General features: G+C 48.1%; 1 protein-coding gene across 1 annotated transcript in view; it reads left to right on the forward strand.

Annotated features, from left to right (window-relative positions):
- LOC8041022 overlaps positions 1–21337 on the forward strand; it is a 104549-nt gene extending 83212 nt beyond the window's left edge. The window contains exons 2-3 of the mRNA XM_029981799.3: positions 19193–19472; positions 19896–21337. Of these exons, the coding sequence (XP_029837659.1) occupies positions 19305–19472; positions 19896–20798 (1071 nt within the window). The 5' untranslated portion in view covers positions 19193–19304 and the 3' untranslated portion in view covers positions 20799–21337. The remainder of the gene's footprint in view (positions 1–19192; positions 19473–19895) is intronic.
- The last annotated feature ends 227 nt before the right edge of the window (positions 21338–21564 follow it).

Consider the following 21564-nt stretch of genomic DNA (forward strand, 5'->3'; position numbering starts at 1 on the left):
TACCCAAATTTTAAAAAAATCGAAGGTGGTGTTTTTTTTTATTCGCATTGGAATTTTTCTTTGTTTGATTTTTTTCCCATGTTTGCCTAAATATATTCTGACTATTGTGTCACTCAGGTACCTTATTTATTTTTTCAATAATAGCCATATATAAGTAAAATAATGTCTGCAAGTTATGTAATAATGATTAAATTATTTCGTGAGATACAGATTTCCAAAGTTTGCCATTTGTCGTTCGAGCAGGCATGTTTGGCAATTTTTAGAAAACTAAATAAATTTTTAATAAATATTATTACTTTATATTACAAGCAAGTTGTACTCATAGTTTGTTTGTAAAAAGTTTTAAAATTCTCCTAATTTTATTGTTTTAATTATTCACTTTCAAACTTGCCCCCTCCATCAGTGCGCGTTATTGCAACTGTCCACCTCTCCCTGCCTTACGATTTTTCTTGTCTCCAAATTTTTTTTCTGGTCAAAACTAAGTGTGGATTCGTTTATACCAGACACTACACAATGTCATATAAAAACATCAGTTGATTTAAAAATGTCGACCAGCCACCCTTTGGTCGATCTTATCTGAAATCACCCTGAAATAACTTTCGCGCTTTCATTGAAATAACTGCGTGTGTCCGTGTTCTTCCTTTACCTGTTTTATTATTTCTGTGTATTCTATGGGAATTCTCTAGATCCGCAACCACACCGCCCCTACATGATGCGAGAAACACTGTTTATCCTCAAGCATCTTCGAAGCAGCTTCACCCGTATGTAGGCTTAGGTGAGCAGACAGTTTTTGTATGACCAGTCAGGAGTGTAGGAAGAGAGGCGCCCCCTTGACAGTGCCCGCAGACTGCTTTTTTTGTGCTCGGGACAGTCGCAAGATGCTCGGAACGCGACACACCCCACGTTTCTCAGGACGTCGGTGATTAACTTGGAGAAGGCGCGGGTGGTCTCTCTCTTAGAGACACCGCGGCTCCCTTTTCCGGTCGAGCCGTGGAAGTCGCGTCCCCGAGAGCGGCCTGGGCACGCGACGACGTCGTTAGCTCGGTCTGCGTCGAGCGGCACAAAGACGCGCGGCGAGTCGCGACGCTGGCGGATCCTTCTTTTCTCGCTCTGCGCCATTAAAGGCCGACCGGTAGGCCGATGAAAGGGGTCCGGCGGACACTCCTCGCTCGCCTTCCTCGCGCCGCTGCCCAGAGACAAGAACGCCTCGGAACTCGCGGTCGTGACTCCCATTCTCCCGCCGTCGCCTCGCGGACCGTAGCGGATATTCGTTCGAGGAAATATAACGACCCCGCGAGGTCGAGGTAAGGAGTGCCTAAGCTTCGAAAGCTCGGATGCCTCGAGATAGCGATGAGCGCAATTATCTTTCGAGTGAAGAGCAAGGAAGCACCGTGTTCAATTAACGCGCGCAAAAAAAAAAAAAAAAATTTGTTTTTGTTTTGGGGCTATAGGGGACGCTAGCTGCCGCCCCGTACAAAGGCTACAGCCGCTAACATTCATCCATCCGTTCATTCGGGAGCACAGCTAGGGCCGGGCGTGTGAGTTCGCGCTCTTTGAGACTTATTGCACGAGCATTTATCGTTGGCACGCTCCGAGACTTTAAAGCTGCGATCCTAACCATACAAAGGACAGTCTACACGGAGTGTCTGGGGAGTGTTTCTTCCTCGTATGGGGATGACCCTGGCACATTGACCAAACAAAAACTGTCTGCAAACATGTTAGAAGCCTATACATGAATCAAACATGCGTTGAACATTTCCGAACCTATAGTGCGTCCGCAGATCATTCCGGCATCATCATGTCTGCGGCCTTTTTGTTTCTTTCAATGAGGTTCATTGTCCCGCAAAACAGAGTTCACCCTTCTGAGGCCGTGGACCGGCACCGATAGAAAGCCCCTTTGTTACCTTATGAGTCGTGCATCGTTTCATAGAAGTGACTTCAGCGTTCTGTCTGCTACTCTCTGACGCCTGTATCCGGAATCGGTGTATCGAGTGAGGGATCCATACCAGCAGAAGTTGGCGTCAGCGTCTTTGCTGACGTAAACGCTCTTCCCTTCACTGAATTGCCCATTTTCTTTATTCGTGTTAAAATGCTTCGATGTAAATCACCCGTTCATTGCTGCGGGGACTGAGATATCTCCAATGCGGCTCTTCCCATCATCCATTCGCAACACATCGTATGAACGCTCTTCAGCAGTTGTGCAGGGGCGTGTAGCCATTACGGTCAGACATTTTTTCTGGCTTTTCATTCAGTTCGCTTCAATTAATCACGGTGGGCGCGCGACAATTTAGTGACCTTCGACCAGACATGTAGATATCGCGTTACTAGCAATAAGTTACTTCTACCTAGTTACTTTTTTTCAGTAACGAGTAACCTATTTAGTTACTCTTTTAAGAAAAGGAACGATTAACCTACTTAGTTCCTTTTCAAACCAAGTAACCAGTAACGATATTTTATTATTTTTGAGGAGTAACGTGTACAAAACTGTTTAAACAGCTTCGTGTAATTCTAATCTTTAGTATGCGTCTATTGCGACAAAGGCAGATGGGCAGCCAAAAAGAAAAGCTAAAAAGTATGACAGTATAGCAGCATTTATCGTTTAAACTCTATAGCTGGGAATGACCTCCACCCAGCGAACAAAATAAGGTTCGTTGGTTCAACCTTCTGGAATCGTGTAGACCCCGAATGGAAAACCCGAAGGGCATACCAACACGGGAAGGCACAGGCCCCATTGTCAACTTCGAACTTTAGAAGCAGAGAGAACAAAAGGGAGAGGGGAATCCCAGATCCACCAGCTCTTCCCGAAGCACAACAGTGCCGTTCCTTCGAGCGCGTCAGTAGAACGACTCTTCAGCGTCGCCTGAGATGTATTCTCAAGGAAGCGGGGAAACATAACTCATGAAAATGTGGAGAGGCAGCTTCAGTGCAACGACTACTGAAATTAAAACAATAAACCATGAATCAAAAGCAGTTGTGTACTCAGTCGTCAAAGTAATGAGAAAAGTAACTAATAACTTTCGAAGTGCAGGGACGCGTTCCTTTCGAGAATAGGTAACGAGCAACGGTATTTAGTTACTTTCTTTAGGTAACGCGTACATGTCTGCCTTCTAGACATCGCAGTCTTGTCCCCAACGCAAGCTTTGCGTAATTGACCTTTTTCAGAGTTTGGCCACAATCGTGGCGCGCCCTCGCGGGAATCGCTCGAAACACTTTTGGTGGCTCCGGGACCGTCTCTCCGTCGTCCGCGCCAGGCCTGGCTTGTCTCCCGGTTCATGTGTTTACGTGTGTTCTCTGGTGGCGTTGTTCCGTCCTTCACCAATCCGAACGTGTCTTTCTGTCGTCGCTTCGCGTGCATATTTTTTTCGAAATGGCTGAGAACGACCTGTAGGATTAACAAAACTCATTGTCTAGGATACAGAGGACCTCGTTCGTTTTTATACCTTCAGGGATGGATAGACCGCCAACGCCGCATCGGTTCTTACCAACGACTCGGAGTCATTTCATCGTCACTTCGGTGTCGCGTCTTGCAAGCAACTAAAAAAGGGGTCTGCTTTCAAAGCACAGTCGCAGAGTGTTATGTAAAGAAAGTAATGGTGGCAAGCTTAGATACCGACTCAACCATTAACCTTGTGCGGAGCTTGTGAGTTCCGTTTATGAGACCCGGCCACTACAAACAGCTGATTTTACTCTCCTTGATCGCTTAATTTATTCAAGCTTAACCCGTCCGTCACTTCCCCGTCCTGTGCACCGCGTGAGGGCACGGGACATTGCCGTATTCGGGATTGTGTAAACAAACTCTGATGGTGCGAAATCCGGGCCGTCTTGATGTCGCGAAGGATTGCCTGCACCGCCAAAAAGTAAGGAACGGTATGTTAGAAACAATCCATCTTTGAAGTTGGCACGTTTACGAACCTTCGACAAAGTGGGCCCAGCAAACAGGGGGGTTCACGGTTGGTTGCCAAGAAATTTCATCAAGGTTCTGTCTCCGTAAGGCTTAAATCAGACGCGAATGTGTATAGCGCACGCCTGAAGAACGGAAAGCTTTATGCTGTTATTTTTTTATTTGAGCACCGGGTACGGCATGATTACGTCACACAACCTCGTTTGCACGTTTATTATTAACAAAAACTGGTCAGAGTGCAGGCGAGCTGGTGTAAGGTTAACATGATGGAATACTTGATATATGAATACATGAAAGCTTGATGGAACATCGAGGACAGAACGAAAAGAGTACTTCTTTCAAGAAGTCCTGTACCCGTCCCCGTCCTTGATGTTTTATCCTTTCATGTATTCGTATCTATTCACCAACACGCTCATTTTCAACTATTAAACCCGAGACTAAGATAGAAAAAGGAAAACGCAAAAAAAAAAGGGCAACGTTTAAAGAGACGTTGCCTGTTCTTTTCCTGTGTCCTTTTGCATTTTCCTTTTCCTACCCCAATTTCAGCTATATCATCATGTTGACATTTACTGTATTTTCGTTAAAAGCAGAATGTTCCGCCGTCACATTGATGATCCAGCCACCTGGCACGGGGGACTCTCGTCATGGGCTTTTGAAAGCAGGGCAAAAACGGCGGGGTGTTTGACATCGGGTGCTTTCGTGCACCACCCGCCAAAGGCTACAATAACTTTATAAAATTTGGCATTTTAACAGCGTTTGTTTCTATTTGTGCAGCCTTCTGCTGCGCGGTGGTGAGGCATGACGATCATGAAGCCAAGCCGCGAGAATACCGGAGGAGTCAAGCATAACCAGCACTGTCTGAGCGACCGAGCGGGCGAAAGAGCCACCAAAAATGGCGCCTTTCCCTTTCCTCTTCTCTCTCAGAGTCGGCGCATGCGCCCAGCGATCTCTGAAAAAGGTCAATTATGTTATGATCTGTTTCAGTGACTGGGCATCTCGGTGAGGCAACAGAACGTCAGTTGTGGCGATTCCGATTTGGTATGTGTGTGTGCTGTGTGTGTGTGTGTGTGTGACCCTGAACAGGGTCACACACACACACACACACAAAGATTCTAACGAATCGACGGCACCCTGCGACTAGGACAGAAGCTGTGGCAGCAGGTTTGCTCAGCCGCCTTCTCGGACGAATCAGATATTCACAACGCCTGGCGGTCTAAAGACATAAAACTGTGAAAGTAGGTTTGAAAACACGCGATGAAAATCGCCACTACTACTTTATATTATTAAGTCAATCACGAAAGTTTTTTTCATTATCCAGGACTCTACCAGCATCTTTACCCTCGTGTTTCTCGCTTCTCGCGATTTCCACGTTCCCCCTCTCGACCTGCGACGAGTCCATTTCTCACCTTCATGGTGTCGCGCAGGTAGTTTTCGGAACGCTGTCGTCCCGCGCACGTATTACGACACAACCTTTTTTTTTTACTTTTTTCTCTCGTTTCCGTCATTCCGCGTGTTTACGTCCATCAAGGTGCCTGCGCTCTAGCTGTAAGCGACGTCTCGCCTCTTACAGGACCGCCACATTCACGCGCATTCTCGGGAGACGCGGCGTACCGCGTGCATGATCGACAACGTCACACGCTCGGCACACACAAACGCCTTGACTCCCCCGCCAAGAAGAAAAAAGAGGAACATCATATCCTCCGCAAGATCGCCCCCTTAACGTGACGCGAGAACGCGACTTGGTGTCCCTGGCTGGAACGCGTGTCGCAAGAGCATCACATTCTGCCGCCCCCAGAGCCATTGCCGCAATTCGTACAAAAGACGGGCGGTTTCGCCGGATGGTATGGCCACACTTCGTTTTGCGCAGTACGGTGGTGGACCACAGCGGAGGCTAGAAGCCGGTGTCCTTGGGGTTTCCTGTTGCGGATGAGCCAATTAGCTGCGTGGAATTAGTCACCAGGGGGTCAACCAATCGGTACGCGTGGGATCCGTCACGTGACAGGTGGTTTTCATGTGAATAAACTAATCGGTCGTGCTTTTTTCGAGGGTGGATCTGCGTTCCTCTCTGTGGTTTCGGTTCGTCTTGGAGTGATGTCTGGGCCCACCGCCTGGAGAACAGGGTCATAAAAGAGGCGTGAGAACTGGGATGTGTTGGGAGACATCCGACACGCCATCGCTGCCGTGTTTGTTGTTTGTTAACCGCGGTCGCCCACTGAGCGAATGAGAACTCGTAGATTCTCGCCACAGTGTGGGCGTGCCCATGCATGTGGCCGAGAGTTGCTTTAGCGGGACACTCGTGATGATCTCGGTGGATGGCGGGGAAGGCGTTGAGTACGCGTGCGAGTTCTGACGGGCGGTGACGTGGCAGGGGACGTGCGGTGAATACATTGTCGGCATGGGAGAGTTTTCAGATGGTGCTTCCCCAAAGATCGATACAAAATATCGGGAGCTCCTGCTACCGCTTCAAAAAATTCTTTCAAGCATGCGCCCTTAGCGGTGTTCGGCCTCCATGAAAATGATTTACTAAATCTTCTCACTATTAGCTGCAACACTCGAGTCTGGCTTACTTGCCACGCCGGCAGTTCCCAGAAGTTTTACTATCCTTCGATTCGGCACAGGGTTTAGAGGCTAGTTCCTCAACACCTATTAGCGGCGAGAAGTTATGGTGGCGCCCTCCTACGGTTCCCCCTTGTGACGTCATTACCTTGCAAACAACAAGTTCGATGGTGTTTGTAAATAGCATGGTGGAAGCTTGAAATCATTGCGCTCTCAAAGGAACACTTCCAACACCGTCAAAATTAAAGTTCTTTCATTCCTCTTATTTCCGTCGATGATATACCCTTTCCGACGTCATAAGTCAGCGTTCGGCCAATCGTGGAAGGCCGACCACAGCGACGCTTTCGGTCGCGCTCGTTGCCAATAACATAACGGAGGTTTTTTTTCTGTTCTTTTTAATTGGAAATTGGTAGGTTGCATAATCTCGGCCTGTTTGTACTCAGATATTGTCAATAATATCACATTCTGTATCGATCTCAGTAACTGTTGCCTACACTTTAGAGCCGATTTCGAAAACCAGGCGAGCAGTCCACAAACACTATGAAGAAAGTCACGATCAAATGTCCTTACCGGAACCTTTGTGGCATTTCCACTTGCTGATGAAAAACCATCGTCTCAAGTTCCAAATTCTGGAGATGGATGTTTTTTGTCACGGGCGAGATATAGTGGGGTCGAATGTTTATTGACATGTTCTGAAACCGGTCGGTACACGCGCCTTTCGTGGTCTTTGTTTTTATCGCGGTTATTCACCGGTCCTCTTGGTGTCAAAAAGCGAAAGCAGGAATTCTGCAGACAGCGGTTGTGTCGTCTTCGCACCGGCTCCCGTATTTGCGAGATGGCATCGCGGTGTTTCTTCCAGATCGGCTCGCAAAAGTAGCCCATTCTCCGAATGATGGCGCCCGGTGGTGCACCTCTTTCATCCAAGCAAGAGATTATACAGCGAGGGGATTATAAATTTCCGCTTTCAGCTGGCACTGGGATCAAGAACGGTTCGTGTCTCAGATTGGATCGCGCTGCGTCGACTTAATTTGATAGAGGCACACGAAGCCGGCGTTTTTCCAGCTTTGCCACTTAACTGCGTAACGCAAATCTACTAGGGAAGAGAGCAACCGTTTTTGTTTTTTTTCGACACCAGTTACCAGTTGATACGAAATTGTTATATAAAACCTATTTCTTTGTTATTTTGCTTCCACGAAGAAACAGGTCGTTGCGCAATCTTAACGTACGTAAATAGCGTAGCCAATCGAGTCTCGTACGAAGGACGTATACACAATCTTGCACGTCGTTTTACTTCTTTTTTTTTAATTTATTTGTCAATTTAGCAGTTGCGTGCGTACGGGAGGGATGTTGGCTGTCCGAGCGTGCACGTCAAACTTCTGCAAGCGTAGTGCGACCCTCCCGTTGAAGATGGGAGTGTAATAATGGCTTTGTGCCACGAGATGAGCACTTTGTTAGCAACCTCACGCACGAAAGTCATCAAATGGCAACGACAGAGCATGTCTGCAAACAGCCCGATGAAGATTCATCGAATCTCCAACAAAGCCGTTTTGTCGGTCGTGTTCCAAAATTTACTTGGTCTTAGACTCAGGGATCGTACCATAACGCCTAAGAGTTCTAAACGGTACCGGCATCCAGCGTCGGCAGCGTTCTTAGATCTGTTTCTAGGTGCGTTGTCACGTGATACGTCGCCAGAGTAACTCAGGCCTACGCGGGTAAAATTGGGAACACGTTATGTCACCCGACAGCGTTTTCGACGTTTCTAAGGCTGTTCAGATCGTAAATGCTCAGCTGTCTGCTTTGAAAACAGTCATGTCCGTCTCCTCTCATTACTTCGACTGGAATTTTTGTTCTGTTAATTTAAAAAAAAATATATTTGTAGGTAGTATTTATTTTCGGTCATAGCTGTCTGCGCATCTGCTGAGCGCGTGCTGAAGCCGAGCTTCCCCAGTTCTTTTTGCAACATGCATTCCGCACCATCAAGATTGCTATTCTCAGCAGGTTATTAATGTGAGCTCATTCTGAGCCTGCGCTCTACACATCGCCCTCAAATATGGCGTCCAGTGAATGCTCCCTATACATCTATTATAAACTGTACTAATGCAGCGAATTGGGGCTATTGGTGAACGTCGTACATGGTAGGAATAAACAGCCCAGTAAATACAGACGAAGAAAAGGCACAACCGCAACCACGACAGGAGTGTCCTGTCGTGGTTTTGTCTATTCTTCGTCTGCGTTTACTAAGCTCTTCATCCCCATCGTACGCATATATCATAGACCCTGCTTGAGAAGGCCTTGAAATTTCTTTTGTACGCCCTGTTTTCTTGTTGTCTTCTCTGTTTGTTTACTTGACCCATTCTTTCCGTCCGCCCAATTTCAAGTGCGGTCTTTTTCCTCCGAGTGACCCAAGGTAATCGATATATACAAACAAACGGAACGAAGTAAAAAATGGCATCCGCCAATTGGTATCCGCCTGCAGAGTCCGTCTGCAACGCAGTCGCCCCCTCCGGGCGTTCTTCGCAAAAACGTCTTGAGGACGCGAGCAGCGCCGCCTGATAAACTTCGACGCGGCACACTTCCATTTATCTTTTTCGGTTAGATTTCGGCTTCTTTCCCGGAAGGAATTGATTTTGTTTCCCCCGTTTCCGGGTGGTAGCAGCTACGGCGCGTCCCCCTCAAAACACAATTCGATAGTGGAGAATTGGCACGCCCCGCCAAGACGATTGAGGAGGCGACGACAGCACCGCAAACGGTTCTTCCATCGGACCCGGACGATGGAGGAGTTGGATTTTGTTTTGTTCTCTGCGTGCAAGCTCGTGTATAGATGCAAGCGTGTCACCCACAAAAGCGGGAGAACTTCCGTTTGCGCAACTCATCCAAGTTGTTATATAGGTCCTGCGTGTCCCCACGCGCGGAGCTTCCATTATTTCCCGGATGTATTTGCCTATGTATTGAACGTAGCCCGTGCTCCAGGAAGACGTTGGTATATTCTCGGATTCGTCGGCCTCCGCGTTTGATTTGTTGGCACGCGGTCTCAGTGCGTCGAAGTCATCTCCCACTCATTTTTATTTTTCGTAACAAATACGCCGTTGCTTGGATAAATCAACGTTTAAGTTACCTACTTTACGACATCTATCAGCCCTCTAAGGCATCTCGGGAGTTGTTGTATGAAAGGCACTAAAAAGTTTGTCTGACTGGAAGTCAAATGACGTTTTGCACGTTCGCCGTCGATGGTCGATTCCACCAGTGCAGCACGACTGCTAGCTTGCTGTCTTTAACGTGCAGCATGCAGTAGTGATACGCGACCGCACGCCGGTACGATCAACGCCGCCCAGAAGACAAGGCCGTAGTGCTGACAGTCTTGCGTCACCAGCGAACGCTGGACACAGAATGGAAACGAGTGCTGCGTCACTGCTCGACTTCGAGTCTACTTGGAGTCGAACGTTGACGCAATCCTCGTGTCCAATCTGAGCCCAGCGTTGGCCTTCTCTGATGACGCCGTCTCATTCAGCACTAAGGTCTCGCTATCTAAGAGTAAGAGGTGTTGGTACGATGCTCATCCAGATCGAAACGGGCAGGGGCGGGGATTGAACCCGGGATTCCTATGGTTGTACACCGCGGGCTTTCGATCCGCGTGCTCCGAGATGTGGCGCGCTAACACACTCGGGCATCGTTCCCGTTCTAATATTAAGCTTCTGTCTGGTGATGACATTTTTAGCGCTCGCGCGAATGGTGCGTGATGTTTCTCGCTATAGGAAGTATTCACTGGCCGCCATAGCTGTGTGCGCGACTGCTGAGCGCGTGCTGATGGCTAGCTTCCAGGGTTATTTTGCAACGTGCATTCCACACCGCCAAAATGGCCGGTCTTAGCAGCCTATTAATGTGGGTTCGTTCTGAGCGTGAGCTCTAGACAGCACCCACAAATATGGCGCCCAGTGAATAGTCCTTATTCTAAGCGACAAACTCGCGCGTGTGGAAATCGCCCGCTGTGCTGTGGATGTGCAAACGCAGGAAACCATGGCGGACTCGAATAATTCGCGCAGCAGCTACCAGATGGCGCGAGCTTTTCAAAAGGGCTTATAAAAAAGACGTCATAATGAACGTTTGGCCTATTGTGTGAAGCAGTGGACGACTACAGCGACGCTTCTGATCGCGCATGTCGCATGATGCGGGAGCAAGAATGTTCCCGTAATTCCTCGAGTGTGCTATTTTTTTTTTCCATTAAAAGGACTGGTTTGCACACTTGAGTTTGCTTAGGACCGAGTTCTCAAGGTCTCCTAGGACGAGAGAATACACTGGCATGCTGGCGCCATCTATGAGGTGGCCCCGGAGCCAAGGTTTTGCGGTATTTGCGAGATCAAATGTACGAAACCTTCTTTGAGGAATAACCGTCTATAATATTGTTCAATGTTTTACAAGTCCAAAAAAAAAAGTGATGGCAAGAAAAAAATTTTAAAAATTGATGCCAAAATGTTTGCTATCGCTATGCTGATTCTCGACGAAATGCGTTAGCATTTAGCCCAGGGGTTCCGATTCAACGAAGGATGGGAATTCCAACCTCGCAACGGTCCGCATACTGTCGTCGGGCGTCGATGGTTTCGGATGCAGCCAGCACAGCTTCCTTCCCCTCCCGCGGTGAGTCATTGGAAGTCTGCCAGAATAATATTTCCCCCTTGCAAGAGGGAAAGTGGACGTTACGAGCGAACGAACGCAGCGAGAGAACACGGCGGGAACAGCGCACGGTGCTTCGGTCTCATGAAACCAGTCCGCTCCAGTCCAGTCCAAACCACGACCGTCATTACGGAGGACGGCTGCATGCACCAGGGCAATAAACGCTCACGCACCTACGGAAACTGACAAGTGTTCTAGTGCCACCCGATAGATGCCGGCAGTGTGTTCTCTCGTCGGAAGAGATTCGTAAACAGTCGCAAGTATCTATCTCAACCAGGTTTTAGTGTACACGCTAACCTTCGGCGAGCACGGGAGCCCCTTGACCGGAACGGTGCGACGCTCTAAACAGTCCCCGTCAACGGCCGACCAGGGCGATTGTTTCCTCGGCTCTCCGTATACATGGCGGGCCACTTCCCCTCGCAGTGTCTATTCGCGGTCTCGTCCGGTGTCCGATGTATCGGACGTCCGGAAGCAGGGAACAATGCGCGCTCGGAGCGGCGCGGCTCCCGTCGGCCGATCGGGGGCTTCGGTCTCCGCTGCCTGCTTCGGGGTGCGGTAACCGAGGAACGAGGAGGTAAACGCCCACGTCGTTCGGCCTCGCTTCCTCCACGCTCCGTGGAATACGTGCGCCAAGTGACGAGAAAATAGGTTCCTTCCGCTCGTCCCCCCATCGGCATTTGCATATCCTTCAAGTGTTTTTTTCTCAACACTCGTCGTTTCTGAACATACCGGCTGCGAGAAGTTATGCGACTAGAAGGTGAGGGACGTCAGAAAGACTACGAGCTCTGACTGACTGTGATTGAAGGATAGCGGGTAGATCTCGAGGCAGCCTGCTTCGAGGTCTACCCACTATCCTTCGATTAGAACCAATCGGAGCTCGGTGTCTCTCTGACGTCACCGCAACCCCTGCAAAGGATGCAGACGAACTGGTGCTCCGCATAGCGAACACACGAAGGCGATGACCGCCGTGACGATGCTCTTGTGGTGTTGCTTGATCGGCTCCATCGAAGCGACGCCTGCGCTCGGACTTGGTGTGAAACGGAGTTTAATGCCCGTGCCGCACGGGCAACTCGAATGCCATTTACGACGAATGACATTTGAGCGGACGGCCAATCAGCGCGCGACACTCCGAGTATTAGACTCCACCTCACAAACATCCGCAGTGCAGACAAAGGCATGGGCACGAGTGCGTGCTTTAGAAGGCATTTCCTATGCACGAGTTCTCGCGCAAACAAGAGCATTATGCTGAGCTAGGCTCACGTCCCTGTGTCTTTGCCTCGACTGCAAACATTTCTCGGGAATGCACTCTGAAAAGGTCCGCGAGTTCGTTTGTTCTGCAGAACAGGCAGACACGAGTCACGGCGAGCTGTACGAGGGTCCCAACGAATGACGACGCTCGGAATACGATCATGTCTGAAAAAATGAAAGACCTTTACAAATGTCTGTAACGCGAAACTACAGCGCAGCTCTTGAGGAGAGGCAGCGGGGAAATCTTTCCATTTAATTTAGCGGGGAAACGTTCCACAATACAACGCGCAGTTACGCCGACGCCGCTAAAACCCGGAAACGGGCGCCTAAAGGTTCTTACGTTACGTTACGAAAAGTCACCGGGAAATCTGTGCTTCGTATTAAGCGTGGCTACCGATCCAAGGAGGCAGCCTGGCACGCGACATTCGAGACACCAATGTTTCGGTGACGACGAGCTAGGACGGTGAGTTACCGTGGCAACCAAGGACACTAAAGGGACTTGTAGTAGATCGTTTTTCTCCTCCGCTACGTTATTTCCGAAGAAAACGCCGCAGCTGCGCATGCGCGCCGCCAGCCTTCTCCGCATAGTTCAAGGTCTTGTGGCGGATTACGGAGCGCTATCCGGGTGATTAGCGGGCTGCGGGAACGGTCTACTACAATTCCCTTTTAGGGAATTGTAACGTAACGTAAGGACTTGAGCTCGGTTGAACTGTTCACACAGCGTCGTTTTCTTACGTTACTTCTAAGCCACCGAAACATCCGGATTGTTTTGTTTTTTCTCAATTTTGTTTTATTGTCCCGAGCCCGTTTATATCTCGTTATTGGGTTCAATGACTTCTGGACCTATCTTGTTTCGTTTTACTTCTAAATAATGCCCTTTCCCCCCTTTTTTTTCTAAAAAAAGAAAATCCATGCCCGTTCAACATTCCAAGGAAGACACAATATTTATCACCCCAAAAAAAGGCGGTGTCCCTTCTACGTCCTCTTTGATACCACCGACTTCTCCGATTTGACCGACGATCGAAGTCGGCCCACCCAGGCATCGCTTCGTGCCTTTCTTTCTAAACCAAATGCCTCACCCTCGGGTATTTTTAAGGCATTTTAAAGGAGAGCGGCGAGATAAAACGCGAACCCCATCTTCAAATGGCCTATAATGAACCCCCCTTTCTTATTGCAATAAAGTAAAATAAATAAATAAATACACATACGTAAACTCCCGTCCTAAAGTCGTAAATCTACGAAGTATCGTTCTTTCGTTTTGATTACAAAACGTTCATTTATACAGTGATGTCTCGTTAATATGGACACCTCCGTTCCTCCCAACAGTCGTCCATAATGTAACTTGTCCACAATAAACACACACAAAAAAAATGAATTCATGTACTCAGTTAGTCTCCCCAAAAATATAATCTATATAGCAGTTTATTAATATTAACGGAGCCCGTGTTAACGAGACATCATATACAGCGCCCCCCAAAAGCAATCGCAAAATTTGTATTACGTAAAAAAAAAAAAGCTATACATATTGGCGAATGCTTATTCTCCGCCCAAATGTAGTGCTAGCGGTTCGGACCGGCGTGGCAAAGTTCCAGAACGAACCGGAGGTTTTATTAAAAAAAATCATAAGTGATTTTCAGAAAATGTTCAATGGGCAAGTGGGGCTCGTTCGCGGTGACTGGCACCACTAAGCTCCATGTATTGGACGGCCTCATCGGCTGTTATTTTCCCATCGCAAATTTTCGAAAATATTTTATAGTTTTTGTCTAAGATTATGGTTCGATCATTTGGGCCGTGAATGAGCAGTCGGCGATCCGTAGTTTATTTTTGCGGTAAAAATATACGCTGTATTTTTTATTTTTTTTTTTTGACGGAATGGGACAGGGATATATTATATATACTAGTATATATATATATATATATATATAGAGAGAGAGAGAGAGAGAGAGAAAGGGAAAGGGAAAAACCAGAAGAAAGGCTCCGAGTGTGTTGTTGAGTATGCAGACATGCATACGGATGTACACATATACACAACACACGAGTTTCTCTAACGAGGCCGCGTTCCCTCACCTCGCGATGGGGGATCTGCCAAAGCGCGATTTCAACGACCTTGCGAATTCCTGAACCGAGAAAAAACACGCGGGAAATGCCGTCGTATGCTGCCGCGATAGCGCTCCTCTCGGTGTCATTAGTTTTCTTGTTGTTTTTTGTTTTTGTTTTTCTCGGACACTTCGCTATGTTACCTTGGAAGGTCCTTCTGTGTGCAGGTTCCTGAACTGTTCTCGCGGAAGCCTACATGACAAGACGCCGAGTGACAACTCGAAAAATAACCAACCATCTACCCGTTCTGACCTCCAGAAAAACAACAAGTTTTAAGACGTGATTTATACGTTGCCCGAAGTAATTCTTACGAGACTTTAGTCGTCAAAAAATAAACGACGCTAGCTTTGCGCGTCTGAAACGAGTACGCTTTGATGAAATAATGAATAAGCGATCTTAAGTGCACAAAGCGCTACGCTTTCCGCAACGAAGACGCCGCTAGTTCGCATGCGCGACTTTGGCCTTGACCGCAGAGTTCCGGAGATATCGTAGCGGATATCGGAGAGCGTTGCGGGACGGAAGAAACGATCTACGAAAACTCCCGAATGTATCACCACGGCGGCGGGGAGAGAGGGATGGGGGTGACGCGTGTTGACGTCAGCCCTTCGAACCAATACGAGCGTTGCACAGCTGGCGCGGAACCAGAGACGAGCAGGCGGCCCAGCTTAGCTGCCGCTCCGGCGATGGATGTGGTTCTTTCCACGAGTTGACTGACCCTATCCAAGAGCGACGGCGGAAAAAAGACGAGGCAACGCGTTTTGAATCTATCGCATTTCCGTCAAATAAATCTAATTTTTTTTTAAATATATTTTTAAGTGAAAACGAGGACACAGTTTTTCACCGCACATCACCGTCATGACCATTATTATCACCAGCATCCTTCAACCCCTATCGTATCAAGCGAAACGGAACTGAGCGTAAATAACGCAATTTGATGCCAATAAAGCGATTCGTCATGTATGCACGCTTTTGTTGGATGTTGTATTTTTCACATTTATATTTCGTTAACTTCTCTAAGCAATGTTCGCAACAAGTCCGTGTTTGCCCACGCCAGTGAGAGCAGTGCGCTTGCGCAGAAACCGAATTGGCGTGAAATGAAGGGTCCGCGGAAGCGCCGCACCGACGACAGCGCCAACGTGTACCAGCGTGTCGTTATCCAGCCTACAATGGGAGTCCTAATGTTGGAAACTTCTACAAAGGGCGCCATTAGGAAGCAAAGAGAAAATAATAACGGTAACCATGGGATTTTGTATACTTCTAAAAGTAGCCAAATTACTCTTACCATCACTCGCTAATAAATATATGCAAATAATAAAAAAAAAATTAAACTAATCGATTACAAGTAGTTTGGTTACTTGCACTGAGTAGCGAACAGGCCTGCCCACCTATAGGCGGGAACGAGGTTCTGAGAGGGGCGTATCTAGGCTCGGTGTTGGTAAGATTGGTCGATCAAAAGTCTTTGTCTTCCCTTCGCGTCTCGCTCTTGCCGTGAGCGTCAGGCAGTGGTTCTCTATCATTGATGTTTCGCGGACCCCTTATGGAGTGGCGGAGATGATGGAGGACCCCGTTCGTGGTGAGAGGAAGGAAAAAGGTATAGGTTAAGTATGATAATGAATTAATAAGGGGATATAACTAAGGGCTAGTGTGAAGTAGACTTCTCTCATTGACATACACACGAAAAAAACGCACCCGTAACTTGGAACATTTCTTCTAAATCTGAAAAAATATACAACTTATATTGCCGGACTTAACTGATGAGGCAGGGCTTCACAGACCTCCAGAATGCCTTCGCGGACCCCCATTTGAGAACCACTGGCGTAAGGCATCGGTGAAGGGTTGGTAAGGAGTGAAACTGAAAAAGGAGTGACGCCACGATTAGCTGCTGTAGTATCCGTTACGTCGCAGGTTTCGTCGAGTGACGAAACGAAAATGTGCGTATCAAAATCTGAACCTCTCGAATTAATTCCTCGATGAAATCGTAGTTATTTTGGTTCGATAATCTGGCAGCGTACTTGAAGGCACGTAAAATTGCACGAGGCGTGAAGATCTACGATCGCTGTTTTTAAGATGGAGAGGCACTTTCAGGGCAGTCTTCATGTATGCAGCCACGAAATAAGCCTTGTGTTATTTTTCGGTGTTTATTTCCTTTTGAATCAGTGTTTTTTGGTATTTAATTTCAATGGTAAAGAAAAATCCGTGTTTATAGGGTTTTTGGAGTAAAGCGACTGTATTATTACTGAAGAAAAGTTAATTATATCATTATATTAGGTTATAAATCATATTATTATGTCCAGTAATACCGGTAAGATGAAGAACGGAACGGGACGAGGAATTCGGTTTCGTTAGAAAGGAACAACCCTAAGGACAATTCAGTGCGGCTGTGTTCCGGGTCAGCGAGAAAAATAACGTTGGATGAAAGATTGCGTTCCGTAAAACTGGCGTTTTTATCTGGTTTTTTTTAAGACATTTTAAGTGTGTGTGTGTGCGTGCGTGTGTGTGTGTGTGTGTGTGTGTGTGTGTGTGTGTGTGTGTGTGTGTGTTTCTCACTAATTTAGAGAAAACTTTTTCGGGGGTTAATTTCACGTTTATATCGGTATACCACAAACGCGGAACCCTGCTGTATGCTCCATGATGCACGTGGCATATCTGCTAAACATGTCGCACTTGTAACACCCTTATCAAAATTGTTTATATTTGAATAGGCCGCGGATTTAACTTAGTATACTGTAGAACGGCTACACAGAAATTTATACTCTCACTGCGAGAAAACCGAGGGAAACGTATATTTTTAATCAAGAAACTGAAAGCTTAAAGAAATACAGAGCGTGGCGAATGCCGAGGTGAGCATCCTATACCGCTCCACGTTCAATTAAATCGCTAACGATCGAGAAATAATTATGATGCAAGAAGCGTGCGTGTAATAGGCACCGCGCTGCGTTCCTTAATTGTGTTGTTGTCAATGGCTACTCTAAGCGAGGTGCTGGAAGCATCGTTCTCGCCAGACCAATCATTTGCCTGCCTTTTATCGCCTTTGGGGGATCGGGCAAATAAAAAAAAAAACTAAAAACGTCACCTCTTCCCCCGGCAAGGGCGTTACCAATTTTCCTCTGGTCAAACCTTGTCGGCGTTACCCCAGCACAGGACCCACTGGGGGTCAGGGTTGAGACTTTGGGCCGGAGCCACGCGGGAGAGAGTCCCAATTTTCCTCTGTCCCGCCTGTCCCCAGCTGTGCTAGTTAGTTCTGCGTCATTCAATTTTCCCTAGATAATTTCCACCAATCTTCTGATAGCCTCTTTGTGTCTGTAATCTTTTTCTCTTCCGACCTTTTATCCTTACCAGCAAAACTCAGGACCTCGGCAAAATCTGTTACCCCTTCAGGGAGGGCAAGGCCAAGCCCCGTGCACTTCACAACCAAGTTTTATTTCATCATCATGCTCGCGTTTCGACACCATACCATTATTAAAACAAAAACTATTCGATTTCCTTGCTGGATACGTGCCGTACAGTTTCTCTTCCATGCTTAATCCACAGGCTACCGCTATGCTATGACCCCGGTGGAACTTACTGGTCTCTTCTGGAACCACTTAATAAGGAATCATGGATCTTTAACACTAAGAGCTCCAAGCGTATTTTTGGGGCAACATTGATATTCAATAATCCTGCCTTACCACTTACCATCAAACTCTGGAACGATCTTCCCGAAGCCATAGTGTATATTTCTGATTATAAGCCTTTTTCGGTCAGACAGAACAACCATTGTTTTAGCATAAATAAAAGGGTCAGATATTTTAACCATTCATTTCGCGTAGGTGAAAGCCAGCTGATTGTGTTTTTTTGACTAAATATTAACTGAATATTGTACGTCCGTGTTTACATGTGTTTGTTTCGTTTCTAAGCTGACGTGTTTGGCATAATACCTACTTCTGCAATAACTATGACTTAAACTGATAATAATAATAATAATCCTTTATTTGTATCATGCCCCAGAACCTCTTGGTTACAATGTCGTGGCACATAAAAAGTTAAAAAGAGGGGGGGAAAATACATGAAACAGTACACAATCTCAAACGACATATGCTAACGACATATGACATCAGTACAATATCTGCGATATTGTACTGATGTCAATATGCAGTGCGGTATGTGCCGTACTTTTTGGTTGATGTTTTTATCGAACTGTATGGCCCCCGTCTCATGTAATGCCGAAAGGCCTTTGAAGTATTTTGAATAAATAAATAAATAATGTCTCGTATCCTCAGGGGTTACCTTGTATCCTCAGGGGCCTGGTACAATGTAGCTTGCCCCAACTCAACTCTATGACGTCACGACACTGCGATGGTGCCGCGGTCAGCACTGCGCATCTGGGCACTGCGCACGCGCAGTGCCCACGTTGGGTGTGGGCAAACGCGGGCTTGTTTTTAAACTGCGTGTTTGTAAGCGAGTATAGACGCCCACAAGCGTGAGAAATCCCGGGTTTTTTTTTTTTTTTCGTGGACAAAACAAAACCAACCTTGGCAAAGCCAACATTTTTTTTAAACTTTTTTCAGACGTTTGTTTTCAAGCATATGTACACACTGTGAATAATTAATAATAATTCTCCAGCGGCAATACGCGTCTTTGTGTATTGTCCATTGTGTTACCTGTAGAGCCGGACCTTTCAAAATCAAGGCAAAAGCAGGAGGAACCCCTTTTTAAATCTTCCTTTCTTTCTCCACATCGCAGGCGGGACGGGGCCAAATCAGGGCTCCCCTCTGCATCGGTGCCTGGAAGAACCGGACGTCGCACGGGTCCCTATGCGGCCCTGAAGGTCCCGACTTCCTGAGGCTCGGCGAGGATGGCGTTCCGGCGCGGCGCCAGAGACATGAAGAAGCAGTCGTACTACGTCTGGTTCCTGGGCGCCAAGGAGTCCCGGGGGCTCAGGGGACCCGAGTACATCGGCCCCGTGCTCAGGTTCCTGCTCGAGCGGGAGCGTGAGATCGAGCCTCCCAAGGTCACCCTCCAGGTAAGGAAGGCATCTTGCATAAGATAAGGATCGAGTACTTGTTCTGGGAAATAGTTAATCGGGTGGACACCACATTTGAATACATCTAAAAGCCGCAACGTAGAATGCGCATTCCGAAGGTTTACGGAAACTCACCACTGCCACGCGCTCGGCAACAATGGCCATTATTAGTAGTTCTCAATACCATATACTTTAAAAATTCATGACTGCGTCACTGCCCTTCTTAGGGTGGTGCCACTTCTTCTCGTACCCGATACAGACAGCCGGCGATCAAAAAATATATACAACGAACTAAATTCTGGTGACACAGACACGTCTTTCATCGGAGGATGAAACACATGTCCCTTGATTAAATATTTATGAGCATAAATTCCCTTTGATGAAATATTCATGAGCCGACTGATGCTCGCTTCTCGCGTCCAGGTAAGCGGCAAGGGCATCAAGATGGTCCAGAACATCGCGAGGGGCGTCAGAGGCAAGATGGAGCAAGTCAAGCACCTAATCCCGCAACACGCCGTCACGTGCGCCCACCAAGACGGCGATCTGGTCTGCTGCATCCTGCTTCTCTACAACCCGGCCACCCGATGTCCCGTCCATGTGCACGTCTACCGGTGCGACTCGGCTGAGACCGCCACCATGCTGCGCCTCCAGCTCCAGCAGCTCGCGGACAAGCCCGAGAACCAGGCCAAGTTCCGCGAGATCGAGAATCGCCTCGCCGTCAAGGGGCTTCTCCGAGAGCCGCCGCCCAGGATGCCCTCGGACGGACGCACCGAAGACGGCTCCGAAGACCGCTCCGACTCCGAGGACTCCGCGGGACCTCGGCGTCCTCCCGCTCCGGTGACCCCCGGAGCGGCGCCCTGCTCCAGCGACCGGATGGCCAGCCTCTACGCGTCCCTGGCCGCCGAGCTCCGTGAGAAGCTGAGCAACCCGGAGCGCGGGCCGCTGCTGCTGCCGCCCAAGGACTACGGCACGATGTGCAAGAGGCAGGGAGCCCCGCGCCTGCTCAAGGAAGGCGGCTCCAAGTCGAGCAGCGGCATAGGCTCCGACGAGTTGCTTCCCAGGGAACTGGACTCCTCCTCGGACGAAGAGTGGTCCCACCGGAGGAGCAGACCGGTCTCCTTCCCAGCGAGCCACGGACATCGGCAGGCACCTCATCAGCAAGGTCATCCGGCCCAGCTACGTCACGCGCAGCCGGCGCAGAGACTGCCCCAGCCGTCTGCTTTGGAGCCGAGGGTAGTCCAGGAGCCACTGAGGCACGTCCAGAGGAGGCCCAGGGACTACAGACACAGCTTCGTCGAGCCCGCACGAAGGGCTCTGCCCTTCTGAGTTTGTGCGCCTGTGCGTCCGGACATGGGAAGCGAGAGTTGTGCCACATCAGCTGAGACATCGGTACCCGTCGTCCTCTTGCCGAAGCGAGGACGTTACGAAGTACGTACAAACGAAAGGACGGGCGTGAGCCTCCTGGAGACTCGCCAGCCTGAGTTTGCGGCAGCTATGAACTCTGTCAGCATCCTGGTTCTCGTTCCCCGACCACTTGTACGAACGAGTCGCCAGAAAAGAGGAGCGTGAATGTTCGAGGCCACCGCTAACGTTTCCGGAGGCCCCTTCTTTTTTCTCTAAGCGTATTTTAATGGATGTCCAAGCTGAAAGAAAACGGCAAACGCCAGCGAAAGATGCCACTGCCGGCTAACGTCCACTGGAAGCCATGCTGTACCACTCCCGAAGCAAGGCTTCTGGAAATGCTTTTTTAAGGACTCCTAATTTAAATTGTCCCGCGGTTTTAGAGGGTGGTTCGTGGAGTGCCGCCATTTTTATCTCTTGTAAAAAGGACGCTAGTAATAAAATAAAAAATATATATATTTAGATACGGTTCTGCGCGCATTTGTGGTTGTGTTTTTACGTACTTTTATAGCGGCGCAAAAAAGTGCTCGACACGGATTCAATGCACATTCTTCTTTAGTTGAATAACAGCTCCTTTTAGACTCAAAAGTCAAGCCTATGTTATTCGTGAAATTAACAAAAGGGAACGAATGACCTTCGAGGTATTACAGCCACCGACGGCTTACGAAACGCAGGGCGTGGCTTAGTCTCT

The sequence above is a fragment of the Ixodes scapularis genome, unplaced genomic scaffold (assembly GCF_016920785.2).
Source record: "Ixodes scapularis isolate PalLabHiFi unplaced genomic scaffold, ASM1692078v2 PGA_scaffold1__304_contigs__length_218370807, whole genome shotgun sequence".
Lineage (NCBI taxonomy): Eukaryota > Metazoa > Arthropoda > Arachnida > Ixodida > Ixodidae > Ixodes > Ixodes scapularis.